At 47.7% G+C, this 10,617-nt stretch overlaps 1 protein-coding gene across 1 annotated transcript in view; it reads right to left on the minus strand.

Moving 5' to 3' along the window:
• LOC138675481 (uncharacterized) overlaps nt 1-8,899 on the minus strand; it is a 71,231-nt gene extending 62,332 nt beyond the window's left edge. The window contains exon 1 of the mRNA XM_069763772.1: nt 8,463-8,899. Within this exon, the coding sequence (XP_069619873.1) occupies nt 8,463-8,614 (152 nt within the window). The 5' untranslated portion in view covers nt 8,615-8,899. The remainder of the gene's footprint in view (nt 1-8,462) is intronic.
• Nucleotides 8,900-10,617: the final 1,718 nt, after the last annotated feature.

The raw sequence follows: 10,617 nt of genomic DNA on the forward strand, positions 1-10,617 counted from the left end.
AAAAAAAATTTAATTTTTACCACTATAATGCTGTTTTTGCCCCAGATTTTACATTATCACAAGGAAAAATAGGTAAAAATGACCGCATAATTTGTTACACAATTATGAAAATGTCAGTACCCTATATGTGGCTGCACAATACTGCTTAGCCACACGGCGAGACTCGGGAGGGAAGGAGCACTATTTTACTTATGGAGAACAAATTATCGTATACTAGTTTATGGACTCCGTATTCTGAGACCCTAAATGCCAGGACAGTAAAATCCCCCTAATTTGACGCCAATTTGGAAATTAAACCTCTGTGGGAATTTATCTACAGTTGTAGTGATGGTTTTGACTCCACGGGTGCTTTCCAGAAATGAGCAGCAATGGATGTTGCTAAGTGAAAATGTAAATATGCCATTGTAGTGCCCAGTACATTGGAGGGCCGGCAGGTTTGCATTTGCTAAAGCCCAATGGATGCTGTCCATTGCTAGTCACTCAATGGTATCCCTGGTTCAAGCTCTTAGAGAAAAGCAGTTACTGAAAATTGTAGGTCTGAAATTGTTTCTGGGGGGCCCCTGATATTAATCCAGCAGGCTCGATTTTAAAAATTTTCCAGTTTGTTGTTTAGGGAGTGGATTTCTTCCTGAAGCAACTCTATCCACATGCGTTGCACTCAGCAAAGTAGGAGGGTTTTAGGTTAAGTCATTGTGAAAAGAATGAAAGTCTATATGTCAATATGGTGGAGCAGATTAAATCTAGGACAGCAGTATGTATTGTAGATCAGTGTGATTTAGTGTATGGGTAGATGAGGTCTGCCAAGAAATACAGCTTAAACTCAGAGTAGAGAAATGACTAATTCTGTCTAAAGTGGTTTATATCAGAGGTGCAATTAGGGAATACCTCAAGATGACAACAAAGTATAACTAATTTTGAAGTCTATAGTTCTCAATGAGACATACAACACTGGGTTTCTGGAGGAAAATCGACTCTGCTGGAGGATGGAGCTAAGGCAGACTTGGGGAAGAGGGCGGCAAAGAGTTCTCCAAAAACAGCAGTAAGGCCCACCATAACAAAGAGCTCCACAGCTTCCGATCCAACTTGTTTTATTTTACCAAGGGTAACATGAGACATTGGACCCCAAAAGTTGTGGTGCGACTTGTCCTGAGTATGCTGATACCCCATATGTGGGGGTAAACCACTGTTTGGGCGCATGGCAGAGCTCGGAAGGGAAGTGTGAGGATGGATGAGGATTGGCACCCTTCCGAATCATGGAGGAGATTGGAGCTGAAAGAGAGGAAAAGTGAGGTATAAACTGCCGATAGTAGTTAGCAAATCCAAGAAATCGCTAAATTGCTTTCACTCCAAGAGGACGTGGCCAGTTGAGCACGGCAGAAACTTTTCCCGGATTCATACACAAACCAGCGTCGGAAATGAGGAAACCCAAGAAGGGTAGAGATGACTGTTCGAAGACACATTTTTCCAGTTTTGCGTACAGCCGATTCTCTCTCAAACGCTGAAGTACTTGCCGTACATCTCTTCTGTGAGTAGACAGATCTGGAGAGAACACAAGGATATCGTCCAAGTACACTACAACACAGGTGTAAAGTAGATCCCGAAAAACATCATTTACGAACACCTGGAAGACTGCGAGTGCATTGCATAAACCGAATGGCATAACCAAATATTCATAATGACCATCTCTGGTATTAAACGCAGTCTTCCACTCGTCACCGGAACTGATACGGATCAAATTATAAGCTCCTCTGAGATCCAATTTGGTAAAGATTCGTGCTCCACGTAGACGATCAAAGAGTTCTGGTATGAGAGGAAGTGGGTACTTGTTTTTGATCGTGATGGTGTTGAGACCCCGGTAGTCTATACATGGGCGAAGAGAACTTCTTCTTTTTAACGAAGAAGAACCCAGCTCCTGAAGGTGAGGAAGACTTTTGAATGAAGCCTCTGGCCAGATTCTCTTGGATATATTCGGACATGGCTTGAGTCTCGGTAGGAGACAATGGGCAAATACGACCTCTAGGTGTAGTAGAACCAGGAACAAGGTCTATCGGGCAGTCATAAGAGCGGTGCGGCGGCAAAATCTCCACTTCCTTCTTGTTAAAGACATCTGAGAAAGCGCAATAGGCTGGAGGAATTCCCACGGATTCCGAAGCAGACCGAAAGGAGGACGCAGGCTTGACGGGAAGCAGGCACCTGTTCAGACAAGACTGTCCCCATCGTAGAACATCTCCAGTACGCCAGTCCAGAGTGGGTTCGTGATCTCTCAACCAGAGTGTCCCGTCCCGCCAACTCATCCTTAATCCGTGAAGACAAACCACGCCAAAACGCTCAAACCAAAGCCTCATTATTCCACCCAAGGTCTGAGGACAGAGTCCGGAAACGGATGGCGTACTGGGCTACTGAGAGAGTACCCTGGTAAAGGTTAAAGAGGGACTCAGTGGTAGAGACCAGATGACCAGGTTCATCAAAAACCTTACGAAAGGTATCCAGGAACGGATTGAGTTGGGAGACCAAAGGATCATAACGCTCCCAGAGGGGATTAACCAACGCCAAAGCCTCACCCTCCAAATGGGATACTATAAAAGCAACCTTAGCTCGGTCGGTAAGATAAAGTAGCAGAGACAATTCAAAATGCAACTGGCATTGATTAAGAAAGCCACGGCACGCTTTAGAATCCCCACCATACCGAGGAGGTCTAGCAAGTCGGGGCGAGGGTTGTGGCGCAGAGACAGGAGTGGAAACAGAGGCCACATTCTGGAGGGAGAGAAGCCGATCATTAATTGAGGCCATAAAATTCAAAATATGGGACTGAGTGTCCTGTTGTTGACCTAGCTCCTGCTGAAGGGCAACCAACTGCGGAGCAATACCAGGATCAGAAGGCTGTAAAGCCGCTAGGCGAGACTCCATATTCTTTAAAAACGACATGATCCTAGTCTGGTTTTCATGCAAAAAGAGTAACTCTTTTTGAGTGGCGGAGACTCCAGCGGGGTCCATGGCCTGATGTTACTTTGATGCTGTAAGAATCTGGCTGCACTCGGATGTCACCCGAGTGCAGTCCTATTTGAGCATGTAGATTCAAACAGGGAAAAACGGAGAGTGGACCCACTGGACCGTGACGACGAACCCCTCTCGGACGAGCTGACCAGGTGGACCGCCCCCTATACAGGGAGAGTTAAGGGCAGGCCCGTGAGGGACTATCGCCACGGAAGCTGGAGGGTCGACTGAGATCAGACGGGTACACAGCAGGCACAAAGGGAAAGAAGGAACAGAAAGGAACTACTGAGGCGAGGGAGAAGATGGGAACGCTACGGAGGCACGGAGGCTGGCAGGACAATATGGAGACACTGAGGCTGACGGGAGCAAGGAAAGGATATAGGAGCCGGGCAGGTACCGCAGAGGAAAAGGAACTGAAGGAAAACGGCAGGAACACAGGAAACAGGCAGGCACTACAGAGGGAGGAGGAGACCCAAGGTCAGAGAGCTAGGAACGCACAGAGACCACAGGTCGCCAGAAGCACTTGTAAACACAAATGAACATCAGGCACAGAGGAGCAGCAGGAAGCAGTTTACATAGCAGAGTGGGAGCTACTTCTGGGTTACAGTCCTCCAGGATGACGGAGAGGACAGGAAAGAGCGCCAACAGAGGAATCAGATGTGCGCACGCGCAGAGCTGAATGCGACGCGCGCGAGTGCACCCGGTGAGCTGCAGTGGGGAGAGGCGGCGGCAGCAGCAACGGCATGACAGGAAGGAGCGCCGTTTGATTTTTCAATGCAAAATTGGCTGGAATTGAGATTGGACGCTATGTCGTATTTGGAGTGCCACTGATGTGCCTAAACAGTGGAAATCCCCCAATTCTAACTCCAACCCTATCCCCAACACACCTCTAACCCTAATCCCAACCCTAACCATAAACCTAATCAGAAACCTAACCCTAACACACCCCTAACCCTAATCCCAATCGTAACCCTAACTTTAGCCCCAACCCTAACCCTAACTTTAGCTCTAACCCTAACTTTAGCCCTAACCCCAAGGGGTCTAGGGAGTGTTAGGTACCCCCCACGGCTACTTCTAGTTGCGCTGCTAGGTTCAGGGTTTGCGGTCAGTACAGGGACCACCTTCTCCAGAGTCCGTCTCATGCTGCTCTTAGGCCACCAGATCATAACAGGCCCACAGAGTCATGTGAGGTTTGGCTTTTGCAGGACCAATTGACGTTTTTATTGGTACCATTTTCGGGCACATAACATTTTTTGACCGCTTTTTATTACAATTTTTGTGAGGCAGAATGAACAAAAAACAGCAATTCATCAATTTCTTTTGGGGGGCGTTTTGGTAAAATTGATAAAGCAGTTTTATTCTTCGGGTCAGTACGATTACAGCGATACCTCATTTATATCTTCTTTTATGTTTTTGCGCTTTTATACAATGAAAACTATTTTATATTAAAATAATATATTTTTGCATCGCTTTATTCTGAGAGCTGTAACTTTTTATTTTTCCGCTGATGGAGCTATATGGTGGCTTGTTTTTTTTTGGGACAAGATGACGTTTTCAGTGGTACCACGTTTATTTATATCCATCTTTTTGATTGCGTGTTCTTCCACTTTTTGTTCGGCGGTATGATGGTAAAGCATTGTTTTTTGGCTTTTTTTAATGGTGTTTACTAAAGGGGTCAATTTGTGGGACAGGTTTATAGGTCGGGTCATTACGGACGCGACAATTCCAAATATGTGTACTTTTATTGTTTAGATTTTTTTTAATTCAAATATTTATTTAGTAATAGAATAAATATTGACTTTTGTAATTATTTTTTTAAAATATTTTTACAATTATTTAAAAAAAAAAAAAAGTTTATTTCATTCTTACTTTTACACTGTGTCCCACTATGGGACACACATTTTGTACAGGCTGATCGCCTCTATAGCATGCAGATCTGGTCTGTGACGGCTCCTGGTACTTAGTGCCGGGTGTCAGCTTTGACAATCAGCTGACACCCGGCCCCGATAGGCAGCACACCACCCATGTGCCCAGCCGATCGGCTACGACGTACTATCCCATCCATGGTCAGACGGGCCCAGCCCACATGGACGGGATAGTACGTCGGATGTCAGAAAGGGGTTAATTTAAAGTTTAGTAGTTTTCCAAAATTAATCCAGATTGTGAAAACCCCACAGGGGTGTGCCAGAGAATGTCAGAGGGGGCAATTGATGCTGGAGGGGTGTGGTAGACAGGATGATGGAATGAATGGATGATGAGTTTTGTGGTATAGTACATTAGAAGGGCATGTTAGACATGTGAATTAGTGGACAGAATGTTGGTGTAAAAGAATGTAGGGAGGAAAAGAAATATTAAAGGTGAGAAAAAAAGGAGAGAAAAAAAGAGAAGAACATAAAAAAGGAGAAACAAAGAAAAGAAAGGACACAAAAAAAGGAGGAAAACAAAGGTGGACCGGCAGGGGGAGAAGAAGAGGAAAGGGTATAAGGATGTGACAGAGACTGTCATGTTCCTGCCCCTGAAGATAACTATTGTGTAGTGTGAATACTATCATGTGTTTTTACAATGTTTGATAGTGTCATATGAGATCTGAAATGTAGAGTGTAATGTAACTAATGTATAGTGTTATAGGTACTGATGTTGCTGTGTGGGTATTACAAAGGTAATGCCTAAGGTAACTGGTAGACAAAGCTCAATTATAGGGAAAGTATAGGCTATACTTTAGTGCTTAGTATAGCGATATGCAAATTGCCTCTTCAGAGAAAAAGAGGACTTTAACTCTATAGCGCCACCGGTTGGAAGTAGCGATCCTATAAGTCACAATCAACCCTTTAACGAGTCGTGCAATATGACTTAGGATAAAAGCCAAATTAGTATCTCAATTCGCAGACACGGTGTTTCGGACTGTTGACCCTCGTCAGTGCGAAGTATGAGAACTGATTTGGCTAGGTGAGAGGCTCTGGACTGAGGTCTAAGGGGTAAGGTTTCTCCTTATGGAGAGTGACATACCAGCTCTGGCTTGTCAAAGTAAGGAGGCTTATTCGCCGTGCAATGCTCCTCTGGGAAATATAATATGCAAATTGCTTCTTCAGAGAGAAAAAGTATAGCGATAGACAGTTACCGTAGGTACAGTAGGGCAAGATACGGTTAATATTTTGGGAATATCCCAGATTGGGAGGAGCTAGGGCAAGTAGAAAAGGGAACTACTTCCTACATAGTTAGTAAGGCCGAAAAAAGACATTTGTCCATCCAGTTCAGCCTATATTCCATCATAATAAATCCCCAGATCTACGTCCTTCTACAGAACCTAATAATTGTATGATACAATATTGTTCTGCTCCAGGAAGACATCCAGGCCTCTCTTGAACCCCTCGACTGAGTTCGCCATCACCACCTCCTCAGGCAAGCAATTCCAGATTCTCACTGCCCTAGCAGTAAAGAATCCTCTTCTATGTTGGTGGAAAAACCTTCTCTCCTCCAGACGCAAAGAATGCCCCCTTGTGCCCGTCACCTTCCTTGGTATAAACAGATCCTCAGCGAGATATTTGTATTGTCCCCTTATATACTTATACATGGTTATTAGATCGCCCCTCAGTCGTCTTTTTTCTAGACTAAATAATCCTAATTTCGCTAATCTATCTGGGTATTGTAGTTCTCCCATCCCCTTTATTAATTTTGTTGCCCTCCTTTGTACTCTCTCTAGTTCCATTATATCCTTCCTGAGCACCGGTGCCCAAAACTGGACACAGTACTCCATGTGCGGTCTAACTAGGGATTTGTACAGAGGCAGTATAATGCTCTCATCATGTGTATCCAGACCTCTTTTAATGCACCCCATGATCCTGTTTACCTTGGCAGCTGCTGCCTGGCACTGGCTGCTCCAGGTAAGTTTATCATTAACTAGGATCCCCAAGTCCTTCTCCCTGTCAGATTTACCCAGTGGTTTCCCGTTCAGTGTGTAATGGTGATATTGATTCCTAGATTAGTGAGTATGAGTTACAGAGAGTTAGAGTGTTTGTGAGGGACACGGCGAAGTTCAAGGTGCAATGAGCTGGAAGCTCGTTAAGTACGTATTGTTCTGAGGTATGAGATTGTGACAAATTTCCTGTGAACCTTTTTGCAACATCTGGAGCCTACAGCCCAAACTAAGCACTAAGGAGAGTGCCTTAATCCCTTCCATACAGAGGAAGCCAGACGGGGAACCGCGTGAGGGAAACGTAGCGGATCTCAGGAATACTGCGATGCCGAATTGGGAATCCCTATGGCTAACAGGACTTGTTGAAGTACAGATAGACACAGCTGTGTACTGTGTTGATAGGACAAGAACCAGAGGGTGCTGTGCCCGATACTGCGTGTTAAAGACTGATCTACTTGAACTGTCCAGTAAAGTTGAACTTGTTAAAAGGACACAGATGTCCACTGATATGTATCTGGCTGGTCCTGGAACTGAGGACGTGGAGACAGTGAATGCATGTGGAAAAGCCGTGGAGACACCATCACGTGTTTCTCAACGCAAGCAATTGGCATAGGTGGTTTTCCTTTTTGGATGCTGCCCTTCCCATGGTTGTTCATTCCCGGTGAAAGACCTGGCTAGTTATTGCTTGCGTTGAGAAACACGTGATAGTGTCTCCGTGGCTTTTCTACATGCATTTGCATATTTCCCATAAGGGATGGGGCAGTGTTCTGGATCACTGCGTTGAGAAACACGTGATGGTGTCTCCGCGGTGTGGGATGTTTTGATCTCCCCGAGGTCATTCATCCTTATGTTTATAGTCCTTTCACAAGGCACTGCTCCTAATAGCCAGTTTCCTACTCCACACTGATGAGGGGCAACTACCCCGAAACAGTCGTCTGTGGATGGATACCATGTTTTGGCATAGGTGGTTTTCCTTTTTGGATGCTGCCCTTCTCGTGGTTGTTCCTTCCCGGTGAAAGACCTGGCTATTTATTGCTTGCATTGAGAAACACGGGATGGGGGGGGGGGCGTGGCCAGCAGCCGAAGGAGGAAGACGTGTCTCCTGTGCTCCACAGATAGCTGCCTTAATCTATCAAATCCCAAGCTTCACAAAGCCCATCCACATCATCACAGAGGGATATTCATCTCCCTAATGATCTGGGAGCCTGCTTTTGGCTGGATTAGTCATAAATATAGACGGAGCCTGCTGTGGAGATCTGAGGCCTGCAGGCAGGCCCGAAGCCCGCTCGAGGTACTCCCTCCCGCACCCTGAATGGCGCGCTGAACCTGGTGCCTCCTCCCCCTGTAGGGAAACAGTTATAAGCAGGGTGAAAGGTGACCCCCGTGAAGCATCCAATACCCCCGACGCTTCTCTGTGGAGGCATCGACGACTGGTGACTGGAGGCCGCGGTCGCTTTAAGGCGCCTCCCGCCCGCCATACTCGGCACAGTTTCCCGCCACTGATCTGCCTATCCTGCAGTGAGTGCGCGAAGTGTAGAGGGCCATCGCTACTTACTTGCCCGGTGGTGCTCCGGAACGGTCCCCCTGAGGCGGTGTCCGTTCTCTTGGCCTGCCTCCTGCCGTGTGATCCACTGCAGCGGCTGCCGGCGGTGAGCGGTAAAGAGGATTCCATCCGACTGGCAGGGACGGCGGGGGGCGGACGTCCATAGCCTCCGTCCACCTGGACTTAGATCGCTTGGAGGAGACGCCCACACCTGACGGGCACGGAGGGAATCCCCATCAGCCGAAGAGGACAGGAGACGCTGCGGGTTGGCGACGGAGGAGAACCACGTGGTGCCCAGCGGAGGAGCGGCGGCAAGGCCAGTGAGGAGACGGCAGCATCGAGGCGTCGGTGACCGGGTCCCCACGGAGGTGCTCAGTCCGGACACCTCACGAGACCGACCGGCGCTGGGGCGCTGCACACACAGCAACCTCCGGCGGTGAGGTAAGAAGTACCGGGCCCAGCACTCGGACTACATAGACTGCAACCTAACAGCAGCAGCGCGGTTGTGGCTGACAACCCCGAGGAGGTGGGAACAACAGCGCACAGTCCGCGCAGCTGATACCGACAACTGGCCTTCCCCTCAGTGCTCCGGGGATTAACAGATAAGGGCCCACGCTGCTCATCCCCCCCCCCCTCGCTTTGTTCTCCTGGCCCCCACCTGCTCCAGACATCAGCGTTTATCATCAGAAAGGGGGGCCAGCACCTCCGGGCTGATTTCTTCTCACATTAACTCTTGTGCCTTCACCCTCCCCTCCCTGGGGACCCTGACGGATTAGGAGGGAATAGCTGCACACATAAGCAAACAAAGGTTCAGCAGCCTACAGGAAAACTGCATTATCAGCTCTGCCCTCAGGCAGTGAAGCACAATAAGGGTACCGTCTCACAGTGGCACTTTTGTCGCTACAACGGTACGATTCGTGATGTTCCAGCGATATCCATACGATATCACTGTGTCTGACACGCAGCAGCGATCAGGGACCCTGCTGAGAATCGTACGTCGTAGCAGATCGTTTGGAACATTCTTTCGTCGCTGGATCTCCCACTGTCATCGCTGGATGGGTGTGTGTGACACCGATCCAGCGATGCGTTCGCTTGTAACCAGGGTAAACATCGGGTTACTAAGCGCAGGGCCGCGCTTAGTAACCCGATGTTTATCCTGGTTACCATCGTAAATGTAAAAAAAACAAACAGTACATACTTACATTCCGGTGTCCGTCAGGTCCCTTGCCGTCTGCTTCCCGCACTGACTGACTGCCGGCCGTAAAGTGAAAGCAGAGCACAGCGCGCTGTGCTGTGCTTTCACTTTACGGCCGGCAGTCAGTCAGTGCGGGAAGCAGACGGCAAGGGACAGACACCGGAATGTAAGTATGTAGTGGTTGTTTTTTTTAACGCTGGTAACCAGGGTAAACATCGGGTTACTAAGCGCGTCCCTGCGCTTAGTAACCCGATTTTTACCCTGGTTACCCGGGGACCTCGGCATCGTTGGTCGCTGGAGAGCTGTCTGTGTGACAGCTCTCCAGCGACCACACAACGACTTACCAACGATCACGGCCAGGTCGTATCGCTGGTCGTGATCGTTGGTAAATCTTATAGTGTGACGGTACCCTAACGCTGTTTGGTTAACCCTTTGCTGCCCAGCTCATTCCCTCTGAGATTTTAAAACTGGAAGGAAGACCTGGGGTCTGAATACTGCGAATAATTATGTTAGAAACTCCTGGTAATTTACCTGGCCCGGTTATTGGGATTCCCCCGAGCTAGCCCCCATCTCTGGGGTCGCTGAGGCGCCCCATACCCTACCATAAGCGCCATCTGCTAATACTAGAACTGACCTCCCCCCCCATCTGAACTCGGTCTACCTGATCTACTAAGAACCCCACTGCAGCGCCCTCCTCTAATACCTTCTTAAAGGATCCATCCACACATCGGGGTCCTACTATAGTACTCTCTCTCTCCCCTACTCCTACTCACATAACATAGGATGTAACTACCATTAAGAGGAGCCGGAGGGATTGGGGAGTTTTCTACTATCTTTGACTTGCAGCAAACTTACCTACAATGGTCAAATCCGCACAAAAATCAACAAGATCGAACTCTAGATCCGTTAGCTCTACACCTCAAGCTGACATAGAAAAATTCTTAAAGAAACAAAACAACTCAATCATCACCA

This window comes from Ranitomeya imitator, chromosome 4 (genome assembly GCF_032444005.1).
Source record: "Ranitomeya imitator isolate aRanImi1 chromosome 4, aRanImi1.pri, whole genome shotgun sequence".
Classification (NCBI taxonomy): Eukaryota; Metazoa; Chordata; class Amphibia; order Anura; family Dendrobatidae; genus Ranitomeya; species Ranitomeya imitator.